Below are 22,291 nucleotides of genomic sequence, written 5' to 3'. Positions count from 1 at the left end.
ACATTCCTGCCTATTGGAACTCATCTTCCTTTTCTTCCATCCCTCACCTAAAATTTGCCAGATGATCCAGAAATTTCATTCCATCTGCTCTGATATACACTATCCTCCCTGGTTCAATATCATCCAAGGATTTAATTAACTTGGTGTTTACATCTCCCTCCTTATCATTCATTATTTGATATATTAAAAGAACACATCCCAAGATTAATTGCTCCCTATTTGATACCTTACTCATTTTAAAGCTCTCTGCTTAAGAACTATTTGCTGCTTCCCACCTGTCAACATTGACTTTTTCTTCATTTAATACACTGTGCTATATCCTTATCTAGATAATACTTTGCTGAATTCTCTATAGAAAAAAAATCTGATTCCAGTACAAAACAAATGTCAAAAATGCCACTGAACTACATGATATCAGAATTTAGCTCTGCAGGAGTATAAGGTGTATTATCAGGCAGAAATACACTATAAAAGTAGATTAGCTTTAGTGGAAGAGCTTTTTTGCCATAGGACCCGGGTAGTACAGACTGGATGAAATTCCAGCCCTTTAGGTTCTGTGTATCTACTAAACTTCATCTTTGTAAGACCTCACTCTTTATCCATCAGCTGTGATCAGTGATTTAGGTGTTCCACATATCACTTAGTTTGCTTCTGTTTAAGGATTCCCTTAAAACCTGTATTTTAAACAAATTGTAAAGGTAAAATTGGACAGACGAGTGAATACTTTCTGGTTGTCCAGAATCTACTGTCTGGTTGTCTGGTTCTGAATCCTCTCTGAGATTCTGAAAATTACATTACTGTTTTTCCTAATGGCTGCATATATCAACCATTCACTAAACCACAACTGAATGTTTCTAACATCACTTCAACTGCTGTGAAAGTGCCTAAAGATCTCTAATCAACTTCCCCCTTGGTGTAGGAACTTTACAAAGAGCAAAAAGAGAAAGGAGGAATGCAGCAGCTTAGGTGCTGTGCTGGGATCGACCCAGTCTCTGTCATACCTTTCTTAGGAGAACCTGGGCAAGTCAGCTTGACACTGTGACAGTATCTACCTGTTAGATAGTATTAGTTAGTAGTACCTGTTAGTTGTATTTCTCAGACAGAGACAAGCATTGCAAAAATTACTTCATTAAAAGTTTGTGAGGCCCATAAATACCCTGTAATGGTGGTCATAAATATCATCAATAAATGGATCACAATCTTTAATGAGCAAGTAAAAGGAAAGGAGTACAACATTACACAAAGGAGTGTTTCTAGATATTTGTTTTATGGTTTCCATCTGCCCAACTGATGGCTTTTATCTTTAGATGTGACCTGACAGTTTAAAAAAGGGTAAGCAATAGCTTCATGTCTCACTGGAGAAGCCTTGCCAAGGCAAACAAATTAAAGAAAGGGCAAAGATGACTGTGGATAAAGCCACCATCCTTGTTATCTCCTTGTTAATCCTATTTCATCAGTTTAGCTAACCTTAGATGACAGTGTTCAAATACCTGAGTGCCCAGCGGGGTTTTTAACACAAGTGGCCCAATGACAATAAAACCATACATGACTTAGAATTATTTTTAATATATATTTTTCTGTGAAGGAGTTTTAATGATAATTTCCCTTGAAATTTCATTCTTCTAGGAACCTTCAGTACAGAGACAAACAGACCCCAGACTCTGCAAAATTGAGATATTTTTGGTTTATTAATAGATGCCTAATATCTCAGTCATGAGTCTTCTTACTGGATATCATAAGAAGGATCGAACAAGGGAACAAGCTAAACCTAACTGGATCATAATTGCCAAAACATTTCTACATGGTGCACACGCTATTCACTGGTGCCAGAATCTGAGTGCAGGGCCAAATAACTAAAAACAAAGTTAAATTGGTGAGGGGGGTGCCTCTGACCACAAATAGCTGGAATAGCAAATGCAGACATAAATGGATTTCCTAAATCAAGTGATACTCTTAAGAGCTGCCTGCAACCAACCTGCTCTATTTTGTTATCAAATTACTTGAGAGAGACAGATCAAATTTTGATAGCTCCTCTTTGCATGGCTTCTTTAAAGTGGATTCCTTCACTGTTGTGCAAATATGCACCAATTAAAAAAGTTAACCATCAACTATTACATATCCAGTTACTGCCATCTAACAACAGACAGACAAAATGTATACAGATGCACACTAACTATGCTCTCAGAGAGCAAGGCACGGCTACAGATGGAGCAGTAAAAGCTAGGAAAGTTCCCCATCTCAGCTTCTGCTGACTCTGAAAAGAGGGAAGCAGGGGCTGAGCTCCAGGGACAGCCATTCTGCTGCACTTAGACCTTGGAATTAAGATGTTCAAATGGAACCATGTGTGAAAGAAGATTTGCAGATGCTAAACTTAGCCTGTTCTCACATCAGGACACAGCAATTCACAAATAAATGAACAAGACATTCCTTCAACCCTCCTTCCTAGGACAAAGCAGAGGGAGATGAGGCTGTCCATCAATACCAACATGGCTTGCCTGTCACAGAAGAGCAGTACCCAGAGACTCTCATTACAGCCTGTGTCACTGAACAAGCTCATTACATTTTGCTCTGCTGATCAACAGGGTACTCTTTTGAACTAAGGAATCTTTCTCCATGTAATGTATGGGCTGTGCACAAAATAGAAAGTTACATCTTCCCTTCCCTTCCCTTCCCTTCCCTTCCCTTCCCTTCCCTTCCCACTATTCAGAAAACAAATTATAGTACAGTTTTTTTCCTTTTGCTTCAGTTCAGCAGCCATGTCTGACATATGTGAATTGATGGAGAATTTCATGTTGTCTCCTTGCAACAAAACAGGGGTGACAGAGGGGCTGGCATGTAACAACTGCCCTTCACATAAAGTCTGCTCTTTCTGGAGGGAAAGCAGCACAGCGTTTCACTCTGGCATAACTTAAATATGTAACCAATGACTATTACACTGCTGTTTACAGACCAGCAGTGATCCTTCAGGACAGCAGCACTCAGAAACACTGGCACTGAACTTCTGACTCTGAATTGCTCACTGCATCAGCTTAATAAATATATTTTGATACTTTCTAGTCGTTCTTTCAGCTTATACTAAAAAAAATTATGGAAAGCCTGGGTTCAGTTCACAACTCCAGAGTTTACCTTATACCAGCTTGAATGAAGTGCCAGTTTCCTAGATTTGAGGAAAGTGAGTGGGATCTCTCCAACGCACTTCAAACTCTTACTCATGGAGTGACGTGCTGAAATCCTAGGGATGGTTCCCTTGAAAACTGCAGTGGCAGGAGATACTCTTGGTGTATTATTAAGATCAAAGAGTTTCATCTTCATGATGCCCACACAGCCAGAACATCAGGTTTGTGACTCCTTCACAAGATAACATTACACCTACATGATTTGCCTTGTCCAAGTTGAAGCACAGGAAAATAGATGGCTCAGTTCTGCCACCATTTCTTTGCTTGTTGTGGTAAAAGAGCACCACATGATAGAAAATTGCTAACAGCCACTTCCATTGCTGTATTTTCCCCAACAACATTAGGAAATAAGGCACCAGAAAAAAAAAAAAAAGTAAAAATAGTTTTCAAAAGTCTTTTGAGAAGGGATGCAAATACCTTCATTTTGAAGAAACCACTGTAAATGCATGTCTGCATTTCAAATATTATTTAGGAAACCTCAGCTATCCATGCAAGTAAAAGAAAAATTTAATATATTGTAAGAGTTTCAGAACTGGTTCAATATAATAAAAATATTCAATCTGTTTAGGTGATTTGTCTAAAAGAGGAACTAATTAGACGTGAAGAATATTAGAAATCACCAACACTAATGTACCTAGAAAACCTATTTTAATCTTGAAGACACAGTATACACTGAGTGGAAATACAAAGTTATAATATCCTTATGTAACATCATGATGCACCATGCAGAGGGAGAACAAGACCTTGGAAACTCTCAGGCATTTTGCTTTCATAAGACACTTTTGAGTATTTTTTGAAACTAGAGAGAATACAGAGAACATTTGTAATATAGGTTATCACTTCCATACTGGTGAAGCAGACCTGAGGTAAGAGGACTGACCCTGATGCTGTGGGGGTTTTTGGAGTAGGCAGCAATTTTGCTTTATAGAAGCTCCCAGAGAAATGAAAAAGTTTTAAATGTTTGATTTTAAATGAGAGTTTGATTCTACATGACTTTCAACCCCACAAAAATTTAATTAAAACCTTGTTTTATAAAGATACCTTGACAGCAATGGATAATTAAGACATAAAGCAAAGTATTATATCAAAGTTATTAGGCTTCAAAGCAAATTATTTTCATATCTTTTCTTTCTGGTTGGTGCCTACAATACACCTTCTCTCACTGCTTTAATGGAAGAAAAAATGTCACCACATTCTTGATACAACAGAAACGCATCATTAATCACCTCACTTGACACACCTGATGCCTCACGTTAGGAGCAGATGCTTAGACTAATAATTTTCTGCAAATGTGTAACCCACAAGATTCTTCTATTAAAAAACAACAGCCAGAAACTCTGAATAACACCAAATTTATCTTCAACATCCAACAAATCAGTACATATCCTCTATTCAAACAGCTTTTGTGTTTGGACTTATCTACTTTAGTCTCCAACTCTGTTTGTGAGCAGCCTCAGCCAGCCGATTAGGCAACAATCAGAAAGGATTTGGCAGCTAATATCATGACTGTTGCAGTCCTGCAGCTGCTAGCAATGTTTTCCAGCTGCTAGCTGTCTGGCCATTCAAAAGCACTTGTAATTCTTTCAAACCACTTGACAAGGTCACAGAAGAAGTTTCCTTGGGGCTAGGCTTGGCCCACTGGGCACTATCAACCAGCAGCCAACTCCTATCCTCATGAGTGAGGATAATTAACATCTACAATAACATACTATAGGATGAGACAGCTTTTCCACCACTGCCAATTTTTACAACTTCATAGTTCTGAGCTAAGCTCTAGCCCAGATGTTGAGACAACTTCCTCCATGGAATGGGGCTGACGTGTATATTTGGGGATGCTCAATTCAGGGTGGTCCTCTTGGCATCCCACAGCGCAGGTCTCCTATATATTTCTCTGAAGAGACGGGAAATGGCTGTTAGATCAACATGGGCCTGTTGCTGCCTCTGATTGTCACCAAGAGTTTATAGGCCAACAAGTTTCATGAAAAAGAAATGTGAGTGTCTCCCTTACATATACCTTAAAGAGCCTGGCACTCAGAATTAAACCACTCCACCAGTACCACGCACCAAAAGGCTGCAAAACTTAAACCCAGGCTCATGTCCCGAAAAGAACAAACCATCTTTGCTCATTTTATGCAAAACTAGAATACTAACAGTCTCCTTTGTCTTGGATGTTTGTGCTTTCCTCTCCTCTGCAGTATTAAAGCATGAAGAGACACTTGTGATACACATGAAATGCTTATCTCACACTTTACCTGCACCTTCAAACCTATTTGGCAAATGGCCAGAACTGCAAAGAGTGTTGATAAATTACTACCATTGTTAAAGACCAGGAAGTACATTTATGGCTCATGTCTAACATGAAACACAAAGGACAACATGGCAGGCAGATTCTTCTTTTTCCTCCAAATGTTTAGGGGCATAACATAGTCCATTTTGCCCCTTATTATAGCTGGAATCTTTCTTTTCTCCTTTTTCCACCAAGACTTACTAACAAAACACCAATCAAAGATGTTGCCTCCTTTAACAGCCTTGGGGTCCCTCACTGAAAGAATGGGGCCAAAAATAAAAATGCTAATGTGCAGGTAGGCGTATAGGACAGAATGAATGATGCTGTCCCCTTTTACCCAGAGTCACATGGAACCAAAAAGTGGTTGGAGTTGGAAGGGACCTCTGGAGGTGATCAAGTTCAACCCCTGCATGGAGTAGGTTGCACAGGACTGCTGACTCCAGGAGGAAATTAATACTGTCAACAACTAAAACTCCTTAGCACTTGTTTCTCTTCTTTTCCAGAGCCTGGTGCTTGGAGTGCTGTAACTATGGTAATTGTGAAACTACTTTTTTTAAACTAATATAAGTCATTATTTTTAAAACTATGATAAAATTGGATATAAGGGCAGAAGAGATCATTTTAACTCTCTTACATAATGAATCAAAGAACCTCACTAATACTTTCAGCATCAAACTACTATAACTTGTGTTTGAGTTGTTTTAAAGAAAACATCCCTCAAGATATTTGGTGGCAGATAACCCCTCACAGTCTCATGATGCTGTTGAGTAGTAGACATGTATGTATCAATTAATTGGCAAGCTTTATCAAAAACCATGCTCATACTCCCAGACAGCCAAATGAAAACCATCTCTAATGATTTGTCTTACCCCCTTCACTTTGAACAAAGCAATGATTTCATCTCCCAAAAGTTGTGAGAGGTTTAATCATCTTTTATTCTCAGTCAGCCATTTCCCATTTTCAACTAGGATCACCACAATGTTTTGTATGGAACAGTTCATGCCTGCTATGAGCCATAATGAGCCACAACTATGCTATGATAAACAGGTAAGTTCAAGCAGCATCTAAAAGAGAATACATATGCACATGGAGCTTCAGTTTTGCATGTATGTTGCTGCACAAATCTCTTTTTTTTTCCCCACATCTTTCTACCTAGAAAGATTTATACTTGTGCTTTAGATTTCAGGTCTGAGCCCTATTGAAATTAGCAGCAAAATTCCTCTTGACATCAAGGGAACTGGTTCACTCTGTGCTGTTGTTACATGAACTTGAGGCTACTGGAAACAGAACAAAAGTGTCTTTATTTTGCAAGTTACTGCAGTACTGTACTGGTACTCTAAACAAATATAGCCTATGTCTTGAGAAATTTATGAGCCATTTCTTAGTTTAATGTGTAGTCCTAATATTTCAAGATACTGATTTGGTCCCATTTGATATTATCTGGATGGGTCCACATGTGCTCTTTGCAGAATCTGAGCTCAAATATGTAATGTACAGTATGAATTACTGTCCTCTTTCTTTCTGTTTTCATTTCAGTTTCAAAAAAATTTAGATCCAATAGTTGCATTTTTACTCCTGTAATACGATTGCTCTTTTTAATGAATAGCTACCAGCTACCCCATTGATATTGTTCTTTCCATTTTGTAGAAACCTCTAATGACAGGAAAATGGACTTTAATTAGAATGAAGATTTTATTATCATGGAGCTCAGCCTTGCACTGGTTTGTAAACTCTACAGAATAAGGTGTTAACGCTGCAAAAAGCCACACTAAAAAAATAAAAAAAAAAAAAAAGAGACAAAACCCTAACCTCATAAAAGTATTGTTCTCAAACAGCTTGAATTTCTTTTAAAGGTCATTCCTCCTTAAGCAGGTCTCTTTTTTAATCAAGTCATCAAAATTCTCTGAAAGTCAGGTTTCTGAGGACACAGACTGATGATGAGATAGTTTGCTTCTAGCCTGCATTTTGAAATAAATCTTGGAGCATTTCAAAACCAGTAATTTTCATGCTTCATGTACAATGCCACACAAAGCATTTAAAGTGCTTGTGTGGGCACTTCTGAAAGGCTCCTTCATTTGGCACCTTCCCATCTGATTTCAGCAATATGGGCAGGCCACATGTTTTTGCAGTGGAAAAGAGGATAGATGTTATTTCAGATGAGAGAGCCAACTGCACACAACTGAGAGGACTGTGGAAGACCTGATTTCTATTTCTGGTCTCATCCCAAGGAGAATTGTTCCTGGATGATGCTGGTACCTCACATCAGAGTTCCATGCCTCAGTTTTTCCTCTATAATAAGACATCTTTTGTAAAGCACTTCACAGGGAGCCTTTAATAGAAAACCACTCCTTGAAAGTTCTCCACCTCTTTTTAAAATTAAAAATCTCTTTGCCTTTGCAATGAAGACTCAGTGATGAACACATAGGTCACAATTTTCCCCCTTGAAGAACATCAGGGAAGTTGTTGCCTTTGTTTCTAATGCAAACTGAACTGGGTTTCTAGGCCATGCTCTGCTAGCTGCTCTCATGCTCATTTCAATCTGTGATTCAAAGGAATCTCAGTGGATGCACTGCCTGAGAAGCATCACTTCCAGCAGCCATATCTCACTACTTTCTTGTGTTAGACACAAATTATTTTCCTCTAAAAAGAAAAATGTTCTCAAGACAGCTGCAAATAAGACATAAGATATATTCCTGGGGTATTATTTATGAAATTTTATCTGTTTCTTGGCTCAGATCTCAAGCTGTAGGAAATTGCCACAGATCCATTATCATTAAAATAAATAATTGGGAACCAGAAGACACAATGGTTTAGGGAGGGCACTAACTTTCTGCCGTCTATTTGTCTAGACTTCTCCATGATGAGAATTGAATAACATCATTTAGCTTTTTTGAGCTGAAATTTCACCACAGCTTTTCAAAGATGACCTTCAGAAATATGTATTTGAAGATACATACATATATATCAAGAAGCTGTATTTTCTGGGATTTTTCATGATGTGAAAATTACCAGCATTTTTGTGCATACACAAGAAGACTACTTTAATTTACTGTGAACATATGCAAAAGAATGGTTTGTAACTTTATGACTGAATAAAAGTAAATGCATTTGGAATATTATTTCATCATACCTGATAGGTTTAAGTTCATTTTTTTCTCCAAAATTCAAGACTTTGCCATTCCATTTAAATAATAAAGATTTATTTCTTATACAGCCAAATTTACGAGTTTAGATTGTCTCCCTATTCTATGAAGAAGTGCTGTTACTTCTCTTGGTACACATTATGGAAACAGTCACCAAAATGTTGTTTTTCTTCATTTCTGCCTTTTTTTTTTCCTTTTGTTTTTGTTTTTGTTTATTTCACTTTATTTTAAAAGTAAGTGGGAAAACTTTTGAAAGGTTTTAAGATTTTGGGAGAGAGACCTCTTTAGCAAGCCTTACCCTGCAAGAAGTTATTATTTATTTTGTTCAAGATAAGGGCAAGTTTTAAACTGATCTCCACCCTTTCGTATGGAGGTGACATTTCAGATGGTACAGGACTTTCTTCTTCAGGAGAAAATGGTACAGTGAGATGGCAGAAACTGGAAACTGAAGTTAAAAAATTTATCACAGGTGAAGAAACTGACAAGTGAAACAAGCTGATCTAAAGGCTTGTGAGTTTTCCAGATTTTAACATCTCAATTTGATTCTAAATTCCTGCTCTGGCTGAGTGAAAAACTTGCTGCAGGGATTATCAGTAATTCTCTATGGCTTATGTTAAGAAGGGACTCAAATTAGCTGGAACATAACCACTCCTTCTGTTCTTAAAATCTGTGAATCACCCAAAAACTTTTTTATCAAACCCACAGAAGATAAGAGTGAAGACTGCAAATATTTCTGAAGGGGGAAAAAAAAGAAGCAAATAATCCCTCTAAAAAACCCCACATATTTATATGAGGATTTCAGCACTAACTTGAAAATATAAAGTATGGCTGAACTGTCAAGTTACTTCTAGACAGAAAAAAAAACTGCTAAAAACCTGTAATGCCAGTAGCATTTCTGGCACATCCCTCTTTAAGTGCTGCTTTGTGCCATGTCAGCCTCTCTCCTGCCTTATTCACCCATCAACCTAATTTCTCACTCTTGCACTTCTTTTATCACTTTCCTTATCATTCTGTTCTTTAGGGTTTGCTTTTTTCTTTTGACACTATCAGGCCCAGCTACAAGTGGCACTTCTCCCTGGCACTTCAAGGCAATTGCATATCCTTTCCCTGTGCACAAAGCACAGGCAGTCAGGAGCAGAGTGGAGTCAGCAGGGATGGAGCAACCTAAGCCCCTGCTACCACCAAGCACCCTATCACATGCTGGACCCTGCAGCCAAATTAATGAGCAGAGTGCCTTCTTCAGGAGCAATCCTGTGCAGTCTTTGCTGCACTCTAGCAGTTCCTGCATTTTATGAGTGAAACTGTGGAAAAAACATGTAGGAATAAAATCAGCAAAGTGGACAAGCAAGGAAAGCATGAAGCAGATACCAACATGAGAAAAGCTCCTGCAGAAATGTGCTAAATGTGAAACCCTCAATGGTTTTTTATGAGATACAGGGGCCGTAATGCTCATTTGAAAAGTAAGGAGTCGGGATAAGATTTGTTGGAAAAAGTTTGGTTTGCTGACAGACCTGATTGTGTTGGCCTAACTCCCCTCAGTGACTTCAGCAGGCTTGTGGAGTGAGGGAGAGCAGGACAGAGCTGCAGATATGTCTGTCATTTGTTTTGCATGTGGAGGGTTTTCTCAGGCAGCTGTGCACCCCAATCCATTTGGTTGCCCACAGCTGCAGGTTTATTCTTAGTTTCAGGAATGTGAAACCTTGTGGACATGGTAATGGCTTCGTGTCAGCAAGGAGACAGGTTTTCCCCTCAAAATAGTTCTCTTTGTGGACAGGTCAGTTTCCAGATTAAGTGGATAAGGGTATGTGGTCACAACTGATTCCTGAACCACGTTAGTCACTTGAGGTATCAAAATGACTTGCCCGGATTAGATTGTTCTTGCTAGTCCTGTTACATGTAACTACATGCAGTGCAGTGTGTTTTCATTAAAAACTCTTAAAAACTCTAGGCATGGGAGTGAAGCATAAGATAGAGCCAAGCCCCTTCTGCTCTGCAACCCCGTGAAGAAAAGTGAGAGGACAAATACTGCAGGCCGGGCTGGCTGGGTGGGTGCTGTCCCACAAACTGGCAGAGCGCTGTGTCCCAGCCCAGAGGCCACGGTGAGAACAGGTGCTCATGATGCCATGTGGGCACACAGTGGTACATCAAGAAGTCAAGCTGATGTGCTGTGTAACTTTATAAGACTTGATCTTTGTAAGATCTGCTGCTTGCCAGAGCAGGTATTGGCTCCTTCGCTAAGCCAAAGCTGTCCAAATAAACTCAGGAAAACACAAGGACAATAAAAATATCACACATTTCTCCATCAACTAGGAGGGAAAAGCAAGTTTCTTTGACACATCTACTACAGAAAATTCAGCATATTCTAGAAAACTTCTTCCAGACATTCCAGTGCATGGACATCTCTGAGAACAAGATGCACCCAAAATTATCTGGCTGTTACCTGGGAAGGAGTTCAGGTCCTAATGTAGTAAATGAACAAGAACATAATTCAAGTAAGAACACCAAGGTTTCTATTTCTTCCAAAAGTTGATGGATTATAGTTTGCACATTTAGCCTTTAATATTTATTGCAATGATTCTGAATATCCTGAGTGCTGCTGAACATCCTCCTATCCAATCTCCTTCCTTTCGACATTTGTCTCTTTAATATGTGAAAACTTTTATCCTTTCTACCTACTAAGCCCTGCTTAGTCAAGCTATTCAGCTAAGTCACTACTAAAAATTCTCTTCTATTTTTAACCTTCAATATTCTTCAGATTTCTTTAATCATTACAAGCTTGAGTTTGTGCCTTGTGACAACATCTCATTAAAGTGGTTTTTCTACTCAGATCCTAATGTAGTACAACCAGCCACTGCTCAGTTGAAGTCATGAAGGGACACTGATTTAGGAGATTTGTCTCTTCATTACCTTAATTTCTGTTAACCAACCCTTTGGAGAAAATGAGAATAGGAAAGGTGAAAAAATCATATGGGAATAAGACAAAATATATTATGAAGATAAACAGGTTTTCTACTTCGCTAAACTCAAGTACCTTGCTCAAAAGACAATCCCTGGGGAAATTTGGATAAGTCAATAGTGTTCAACCAGTTTCTAAACAGGTTGTAATATATGATAAATTTCTGTAACAAGTGAGCAAATTTGCACCAATCAATGATGCTATAAACAAGAATCTAGTGTTTTGAAGAACGTATGCAAACTTCTTTTTGCTTAGGTGCCAAAATTTGGCCAACTTTTGCATGTTAGAGCAAGCACTCAATCTTCCCAAGTAACATGGCTGAAAACATGTGTCCTTTTTGAGATGCAAGGCCACTGTAATTTCAAAGAGCAGCAGAGCTCCATACAAGATATTTGCTCCGTGATCTTTGAAGAGTTGAACACATCTTCTGTCAGAAGACAACAGACAACTCATTTGCCCATGAATCTGACAGTGTGTAATATTGTTAGTAGACTTTTTGCCAAGAATGCTAGCAATAAATTGAATGTAATGAAATGGAAAGTCAAACATCTTAGGAATGATTTATATAAAGATAAGTCTGTTCTTTGAGGAAGGACAACAAACTGGTTTCTCAGACCAGTCTGACAGTGTCCATATCAAAAATGAAATAATCTAAGCCAAGCAAAGCATAATACTGCCAGGGTTCCAAAGGATAAGGAGAAAAGTAATAATTCATGGAAGTCCTAACAAAACAAGCAAAACAAGCAAATCAATCCGTACACATATGGTGCCTTCCACTATTTCATATATAGTACCTCCACAGTATCCAGTAATATAGTGACAATGGACAATGCAAACAAGAAATTTAGGGTGATAAAACTGTGTCTCCCTTGAAGTCAAAGCAAAACTTTGTCATTTTCAGAATCAGGATTTCATCCTTGAGTGGTTTATTTTCAAGTACTCACAGCGAGGAGGTGACTGGCTTTCAGCACTCAGCCTCCTTAATTGTCTGTTCTTAAAAATCTTATCAGATTTAAAGAGATTTGACACCTAGCTTCACTGACTTCTTGTCTATTTCAGAAACCTCCTAACAATAATAACTAAAATAAATAACTGTGCTTGTTTTCACCATTGAAGGACTGTCTAAATACATTCTTTCTTCCATATCCACCCTCTGTCCACCCTGCACTAGCATTCTTCACTAGCATTCTTTCATTGCTCATTCTGGTCAGGGTTAATGTGAGCACTATTTCTTCTTCTTTCCCCTTCACTGCCTCAGTTCAAGCTGAAAGTGACTGTTTCTTCTAGTAGATAAAACAGCAAAGAGCTTTTATTGCTTCACTCAGGTATGTCACTTGGAAAAAGAAGAGGTATTGTCCAGGATACACAATACATTCAAGACCTCTTTTACACTCAACACTACTCTTTAAATCCCTTTAGGGATATAGGCAAACATATACCGTTAAAAAAGGCAGAAAAAAATGTTTCCTAGTGTTTGCAGCCTTTCAGAGGAAAGCCTGTTGAAATTCAAGGGATTCTGTCACCATTAATGATGGAATCCCAGAAGACAAGAATGGGGATTAGCCTGATAAAACATCTACCTGTGTCAACAGAGAAACAAGCTCCATCAGACACTGATCCAGGCAACTCAACATCTGTGCTCCACCACCACCACCACCACCACCATCACCACCTCCACCACTGACAGCTGAGCGTGCTTGCAATGCGTGTCTGCTTCTCCTCAACACCAGTCAAAAGACTGCAGAGATCAGTGCTAGTGTGGCTCCCTGACAGCTCTGTCTAAGGATTCTGCACCAAAAGCATGTACAGTGCTATAAATGCTTTACTCTCCCTCGCTGAAAATAGATAAAGATTTTATTTCTCCCAAGAAGACAATCTTACTTACTTGGGATAGCGTCTCTGCTGAAAGATGGGCAGAATCTCTGTATCTTGATTTGAATGCAGAAGCAGTAAATCCCGAAATCTTTCTGTCAGGACAAAGAAAACAAAAAGAAGAAAAGAAAAAAAAACAAACCCAGACTGTGACTCTGCATTATATGTTCAGGCCACAAGTAAGCAAGCAGTAATATCAGTGAATTCTCTTCTCCAGAAATATTTAGCAGAGGACAAAACTAAGCATGGAGGGACTAAAAACCACTGTTTTCCTGTAAAACCTAATATTTTAAAATGCCTTTTTTTTTTCATTCAATACTGAATTCTAGTAGTGCCTATAAGCTTCTAAGGTCTGCACAGAGGTCTTCTGAGTATCACGCACAGCCAGCCATAAAAAGTCCCTGCCTTGAAGAGCCTAGTCTAAACAGAAAGGAGGAGCCCCTAAGAATTCACACTCAAGGAACACAGTAGTCAAGACACAGATTAATTAATTCATATAAATTAAACTGCAGTACAAATCCTTCGGTAACAGGCTCAATGTTTTAAGGATGGTTGGAAGACTGGATTTCTTTTTTGTCATAATTATCTATTTCAAAAACTGCATGATTGGGTTTTCTGCAGGAGCTAAAGCTTTTGTAACTTAATTTCACTGACCACCAAATGAAGGGGTGGTTGTAGTTAGCCTTTCTCTTATGCTTTTCTCTCGAGGTGGTTAGACACAGTAAGTCAAGTGGGATCTGAAGGACCTTCTATCAGTCCAGATTTCTCAGTCATGAAAGATAGAAACCTCCTTAAAATTCACATGATATTAAGATTCAGGGATAGAATGGGATTTCCCACCCAGATCAAATTCCTTTAGTAGCTCTCCATAGCATGGGATGTGCTCTGTTTCCTTCTTTCCTTCCATCACCTGCAAGTTTAATCTGTCCTACAGTGGCACAGAACTGATGCCCTTTCCACCTCCTACCCTTCCTTCAATACTCTATAACTGTGGCTGAAGGTCTTCAGCTACAGGTATTATGCTTCCTTTGCTAAACCACAGTTTGTAGCCTTTGGTGTGTGTGGCAGCTGTACCATGGATTTCTCCAAACTAACTCTCTTCCATGAAAGTTTTCATTCTGGAAACTGAACCTGAGGTAAGTGTAGTCCTCCTCCTCCTCTCAGATTCCTATGTATCTTAAAATATTCTCTAACACCAAGTTTATGAATAAGAAAGTTACAAGACAAAAAACCATTTAGTTGTATGCAATATTCTGCATCAAAAGTAAGCTCCATTAATTTGGATACAATTCTGCTATGTAGCCTCTAAAGTGGAAAAAAACCCATCCGAACCATACTTCATAAAGTTGTAATACCTTGAAAAAAGCACAGTTAATTCAGAAGGAAAACTCTCTTGCTAAGGCCTCAGTTTTAAAGGTCAGCTATCTCACACCTGAGTCTTTTCTCAGCTGGCTAAGATGTATTGCAAACATTTTGGATAAGATACCAGGATCTGCCAGTGAAGAAAGAAGGGCTTATCTTTGTTCCTTTATTTGTACACCTCTTCATATTCAATTCTGAAAGAAATAAGCACTCCTACCTCCAAAATTCTTCTCAAATCTTCAAAATGTAAATTAGACTTCCTGTACCTAACTGGAACAAAGAGCAGATGTGGCCAACAAAACAAATTCAATAAATGCAATACTGAAAAGATGAAAGTTAACTCCAATGAGTACCTTTCAGGAAACAGACTGCTCACTGTATTGAGGAAAAGCTTGCCACTACACTACTTCTTGACCTCTGCTTGAAATTTTAGGAAGATGGAGAAATTTGCTTTTCTTTCAGTCTTCTGGTACATGGCAATAGGATGTACACACACATGCCCTATCATCCTTAAAGATGATACATTACCATCTTCAAAAGCCAATGGACAAGAACTGAAAGGCTACAGAAAGTTTTCACCAATGCAAAATATCCCCTCATATTTCAGAGCCAGCACATTAACTTCCACCCCTGCTTCAGTAATCTCCCCACACAACCCAAGCTACCGATGCATTTCCAGGTGTCCTTTACAAAAGCCTCCATTCAAACAACAGCCTTTGTGTGTGCCTGATGGAGGAATGGGAGGAAGTTTACCATGGCAAACACTGAGTGACAGCACTTCTTTCCATGACTTGAGGATTTTGATCTCTAGAATGCGGTGCGAGACACCACGATTAAGGATCTGTCTTTGCGGTGGCATGGCTGATTTACTTCTGAGGGCCTGTAACCAGGTGTGACAGCAATGTCAAACACAGAGAGACATGCTCTTACTCAGTTCAATGCTGCACAACACCACATTACAGGTAGGTGAGTGAAGCTGATTTGACAGATCTTGGTAAGGATCTGTGACTCTCAGTGAGAGACAAAACACATCTCAGTGAGTGTGCAGATGTGTCGCACCCATTGTTCTGTCTGAGATGGATATCATCCAGGCAGAGTGCCATATTCCATCTGTATCTCCTACTCTGTGCCATATTACATCTCTATCTCCTACTCTGTGACTTATTCTTGTGCTGCTGCCCTTTCACATTGATCAAGGCCACCTGGCTGCACTCCAGGACTCAATTCAGCAAGCAGCGATCTTGAAAATATTTTGAATAGTAATGTGACAGGGCTGGCCAGTACTGGAGCAAAAGCAGCCAAGTTACGGCATCTGAAATTGGCCTGAACAGTATTCCTACTAGATCTTGTTTTAGCTAAAGTCAACTTTTTTATTCCCCCCACGCTATGGCAAATTTCCCAGGCAGATGTATTTTCTTTTCACCATATGACTTTACTCATTTTTCCATGTGGCGTGGTTTAACCTCAGACAGCAACCAAGCCTCACACAGCTGCTTGCTCACTCCCCACCATGGTGGGATGGGGGAGAGAATGAGAGGAGTAAAAGGAAGAAAACTCATAGGTTGAGACAAAGACAGTTTATTAGGACAGACAAGGGAAGAAATTATAATCATGGTGATAATAATAAAAATAATTAGAATATACAAAACAAGTGATGTACAATGCAATTGGCTCACACTTGCCAACCAATGCCCAGCCAGTTCCTGAGCAGTGGCTCTTGGCCAGCTTTCCTCACAGTTTATGCACTGAACACGATGCCATATTTTACAGAATATCCCTATGATCAGCTGGGGTCAGCTGATCTGGCTGTGTCCCTCCCAACTCCTTATGCCTTCCAACTTTCTCACTGGCAGGGCATGTAAAGATGAAAAGTCCCTGTCTTAGCATAAAGACTGCTTGGCAACAACTAAAATACCAATGTGTGATCAACATTATTCTCATCCTAAATCCAAAACACAGCACTGTACTAACTATTAGTATGAAAATTTACTCTGTTCAAGCTGAAACCAGAACACCACAGAAACACTTACACTACATGGTAATGTTGCACCTCATCTCAAATCTATTATACAGCTTCTCCCAGCACATTAACCTCCATGTCCTGTGCATGCAGGAGTCTTTAGGACTGAATTGTCCCATGGGACCATTGTGTACACATGTCACTTTTCAGCTCTATGACATGCTCCTATTACACCAATATGTGCCTAGTACCAAAGTCACTCTAGACAAATGACACTATTGCCTTTAAGACCATCCAACAAGGTGATGAGGGAGGTGACATGGTAGCTACTGACAGCACAGGTACTTTTGGTGCTCTTACAAAAGGAAATATCTGAAGACTGATGCTTTACAAGAGAAGGCATTTCAATTCACAAGAAAAAAAGCCACAACAATAGCTTCCCAAAGGGGGAAGAATTTTTAAAGAAACCTAAGACATTGTTCTAATTCATACTGCAACAACAAATGAAAGACTTGAGAACTAATGAAACCAATAATTAGAACATTTTTACATTATTTTGAGTTGCAATCAGTAGTTGACCAATAGAACTAAAACAAGTCACAGTCTTTTCATTACTTGGATAATTTTAGAGCGGTATCTTCCATAATTGAGTCCTTTTTCCTGTGATGCTTTTGTCTAGGTGTTGGTCTGATTCATTAAAATAAAAAAGAATAACATTTACTTAGCCAAGGTTGCTTACTTCTGAAAACTGGCAATTACCTTTTCTGTTCCTCATTCTATTCATGCAATTTGCATGAGTTAAAGTCTGTACTAGTGACAGTATTGTTCACATTGTTCTGAGATGAGCTATACCACTGACTGTTTTGTTGATCTGCTGTGTGTGACACTGCAGCCTGTCTCACTGATGCTCCCATAAGTCTGCCTATAGGACAAAGTTCTCAAAGACATCAAGAAAGGTTGCACAGTCACATCTTATGCTCAAATTTATGTTATGTTTTCAATATGATGAGTGCCTCAACTTCCTCCTGGCTTTTATTTTGAGTGTACAGTTCTTTCCAAATTCTTCATCACTGAGAAGTCCTCAGTTAAATTTAGGCAGTCTCATTGAGACTATACATGTCTAGCTAAACATATAGTATAATTAGTTACCTGTGATGACTGCAGACTGGTTGCAATAACACAGTCTTATGCCCTGTCCTCCTAAATCAGGAAGACTGCAGACTTTAAAGAAAAGAAAGTTTGCCATTGAAATCTTTATGGATTTAACCTATCCTATATATTTATTTCTTCCCTGTCTTTTATCTAAGTTTTCTTCTCTCTGTTCTACCTTTTGCTCCTCCTCTCCCTCCCAGCATAACATATTCACAAGTCAGCTACTGGAACCTCAGTTATAAATACCCTTACCATCTTTATGGTAATACATATTAACGCCAAGCCAGTTAATCTACAAGGACAGAAGGATGCATTTCAAGAGAAATTTTCCCTTTAAAATATTTAGATTAATGCCATATTTGTTCTCAAACAGAATGGGGTTGTGCTCAGTATGGTGAGTTGACAGTAATGTCAGAAAAATAAGAGCAAGAATGGGCATATGGTCTGAAGGTCACTCAAACTGGTTACACAGTCAAGTTTCGTCCTGCCAGGATACACTATTACAGAAGTGGAAAGAGAAACAAAGGAAATTTCTGCAGTATTTTAATATTTGGGGCTTCTCACAGTGGAGAAAAATAATTTCTATAGAAGGTCCCTGTGAGTTAAAACACATTATTATTCACATTCTGTAGACAGAAACACACAGTGGCACAATGAGCACTGGCCTTGTTTTTCAGAGCTGTCACGTCCCTGAAGGTCTTATTGCTTTAGCACTTCAAAAATTATGCCAAAAGTCACGCACTGCAGTTGTGTAAGGTTTGACTTTAAAAGTCAGGTCTTGCGGTTGTCTTTTCTCACTCCTTCTTTTTACAAAATATCTTACGGAAAATAACAGCAAAATCACTTTCACTGTAATTTCACTCTGCTGAATTCCAAGGGTCTTGAAAAATCAAATCCCTGCTCCTTCAGAGTTTGATGGGTACGAAGCTATGAGGTCACTGCACTATATACCTGAAGTCTGAGACATTACTGGTATGTTTATCCCAACTACCTTTACCCAACACCTTTGGACCATTTTCTGAACCACTAATAAAAAAAGGTCAAATTTCATACAATCAACTCAGTTAAGAACACTGTAACACCAATGGCAATTGGCTTAACAGGATAAGGATTTCATTAATACCAGTTTTATGGATTTTTTTAAATGAAGTTAATAAGGATAAAAAGAAATGTGATGAGAAAGCAACCAGAGAGTGGGAGAACAGAACAGCTTCATCAGACCACCAAATGGTCTATCTATAGTGACACTCTTCTACATTTGGATATTTTGTAGTCATGTTTCTGTAATTACCTCTTCTGCATTCTGAGCAACAAATATCAGTTCCACCTTTCACCACAAGGACACTTGTAAGTCCTGCAATTTCAAACTAAAAAAACTGCCTAGTTTAATGCAAAGTTTACAGTGGCTTGAACAACTTCGATGTCACAAATACCAACTTGCAGTAATTAAAACAAAATAAATTTAAAAAGAAGTCAGCTTTCTTAAAACTGCTGATGATAACTAATAGGATTTGAAATCCACTAATATGACTTGTTTTCAAGTTCCGTAAATTTGGAAAAGCTGTCATAAGTAGTTCTACAGTGCCTTGTAAAAATAAAAGGCAATTAGGAAGAAGTCTTTTCCAGTTAGGGGCTATAAAACAATGATGAGCAACAAGATATTTTAGTTTGACCTGTGGCTTATTAATGGCTGAAGTTCCTCAAGTTAAGGAGTTATCACTTCTCTCCTCTTGAAGAGTCAGTGCTACAAATATCTTCCATCAGATTAAAAGGTGAGGAAAAAAAAGATGATGAGTTAATGCTGATGATCAAAAGGTTCCAAAATGATTACATCATCAACCTCGGAATTTCCCTGAAACATACATATTTTGCTGATAGAGACAGGCTTTTTGACCAGATTGAACTTCCATGATTCTCAGTCCATTAAGCCTCAAAGAGTTTAATTCTCCTATTTTTCATCACCATTTCCTTCCTTCCTGATCAGTTGTCTGAAAGACTAATTAGCGTCATTATTTACAGAGTTACTGAAAAACCCTGAAAACTAGTGAAAACTCAAGAAGTTGAAAACTATGTTTAAACACTTTGCTCTTTTATTTATTTAAGGGAAACAGAGAAGCCTTTACAGAAAGGTAAGTGGTCTCTTCATTTTCTAAGGTAGATGACTAAAGTGATCATCCTTCCTTTCAACATTTTCTTTTACAGGACTTTAGTTTATAAGCAGAGTGGGAGGGGGAAATATGAATTTAACTAATCATTACATAGATCTGCAGTGAACTCCCAGTCTCTCTGGACCTGTGGAATAGTCCTCCTTTCTCTACAGAAAGTCTCTGTATGCCCTGCTTTCCCTCCTAACCTGCCTTTGCACCCTAAAAAGCTCCTTCTCTTTTCTCTAGCTGTGTGCCTACCAGTTCAAAATCATTCTCCCTCCCTGATTCCAGAATTGGCAAATCCTTTCCCTGATGGAATTCTAGGTGGTTTTTTATGTCCTTAAATTTGTCACAACTGCTACATCAAAATTTGCTTGGATGGATTTATTTCTAACTAGATCTCCCTCATTTACACTATAATCACACATCTTGCATGATTTAGGTATATATGGCCATGTATCAGCCAATGAAGAAAAAGAGCAAAAGGCAGTTCTTGTCCCAGGAACCTTAAAAGGTTAGAAGATGAATGATGGCAAGGAAAAAGCATCACTTGTTTTGTTTCAAAACAGGGAGGAGAGATGTGGAGGACCATATTTAGACTGCATTTTGTACAACTGACCTGACAAGACATCACTGAGTGACCCAGACTGCCTGTTAGCTGCACTGCAAGACCTGGGTTTCCCAGACAGCCAAGGAAAAGAAGAGAACACAACACCAAAGTCAAGCAGTTTTGATGCTCACTACTGAGTTAGAAATCCTTCTGAAGGTTACACAGCAACTCCCTAGTGGAGGTGGTAAATAGCTGAGTGCTGGAGTTCAAAATAATCAAGAAACTTTAGTCAAGGAACATTTTTGGCCTTAGAGATAGATACTTACCGTATTTGAAGACTATTTCTGTCATGACAGTAAAGCTCATTCCACAGCTAAGCTCTTACAAAGTACCACAGTAAAACACAGTTTCTAAACAACACAGAATCTCAACTTTAAAAAATACTTTATAAATATATGCTCTGAAGGAAAACTTATTTATGCAGATTTTTTTATAGCACTGCATTCTACAGTTGCTGCCTGTAGCCATGAAGGGCTATACTTTGCTTTTTTAATTCCCCATGAGCAAATGCAGGGAGGATCAACTACTATTTCCTTCACTAGTGCTGTAGTTTTCTCTTTCACAACAAGCCAGATGAAATGATTAGGCACCAGTATAGCCTTTTGGACTTTAAGATAATGTAGTGACACTTGTTCTAAAAAGTCCTTATTTCATAGAAAAAGGAAAAAAAATACACTCAAACTACACAAAGCAGGAGGATTTAATTGGTTCTCTCTTTGTAACTTGTAATCTGATACAGAAACTGGAGAAAGCCAAACCTTCCAAAAGCTACATGGAACTTTTTAACACTGAAATGGAGCTACTATCCAGATGTGCAATTATTGCAATACTATCCAGCTCTGCACATCTCCAGAGGGTTTGCCTCTAAAAGGCCGAGCAAAGGCACAATTAATCAGGCTGTACTGATTCACACCAAGGCCCCCCTACTCTAATATCTGGATTCATTTGTGGACACATCTATGGAAGAATGATCACAGGGTAAGACCCCTCTGCTTTCGAGCTTTTCTGTGACAGTGTGTCTCCTGAGTCTAACGTGGTTTGTCTAATAAGCAATTCTTAGATTCCTTTTTAATGTACTTGCCTAGTCCCCATGTGCATTCCACACTGTTTGACAAGGAGTTCCAGGTGTTTCTCACCTATTACATGAAGATTCATCACGTTATGTTTGCTCTGAAATCTTACTGACTGTATTTGATGTCCAAAAACTCTGATACTGGCAGAAACTGTGAACAGTCAGGCTCCACCCACTCACTCTTTCAGCATTATGCATGATTTTGCAGACTATAGCTATATTCCCCTGAATTAGATCTTTTTCAGTCTAAAGAGTCCCTGCATAGTCAGTTATCCCATGTTTGGAAGCCTCTCCATGCTTTTGGTCATCTTTGCCATTCCTTCCTGCGCCCTGGCCAGTGTCATGTCTGAGTGATGAAGACCAGACCTGCACACAGGATTGAAGTCCTGGTAGCACCACAGAAGTACCCACCAGCTGCACAGGCCTCTCCTTGGCTTTATTCTCTACTTGGCTCCTAATAATTTTTCTCTTTATTGCTGCTGAGCACTAAGCTGATGTCTTCATGGAAATAGTTATTGTGACTCCAAAGTGTTATTCTTGGGCTGCCATGGTCT

At 38.8% G+C, this 22,291-nt stretch overlaps 1 protein-coding gene across 1 annotated transcript in view; it reads right to left on the bottom strand.

The window, feature by feature from the left end:
- The window catches only part of NOX4 (NADPH oxidase 4), a 110,218-nt gene that overhangs the window by 32,568 nt on the left and 55,359 nt on the right, over nt 1-22,291 (bottom strand). The window contains exon 13 of the mRNA XM_054627976.2: nt 13,448-13,529. Within this exon, the coding sequence (XP_054483951.2) occupies nt 13,448-13,529 (82 nt within the window). The remainder of the gene's footprint in view (nt 1-13,447; nt 13,530-22,291) is intronic.

The sequence above is a fragment of the Agelaius phoeniceus genome, chromosome 2 (genome assembly GCF_051311805.1).
Source record: "Agelaius phoeniceus isolate bAgePho1 chromosome 2, bAgePho1.hap1, whole genome shotgun sequence".
Classification (NCBI taxonomy): domain Eukaryota; kingdom Metazoa; phylum Chordata; class Aves; order Passeriformes; family Icteridae; genus Agelaius; species Agelaius phoeniceus.
This window is presented reverse-complemented; position numbering and strand designations above follow the sequence as displayed.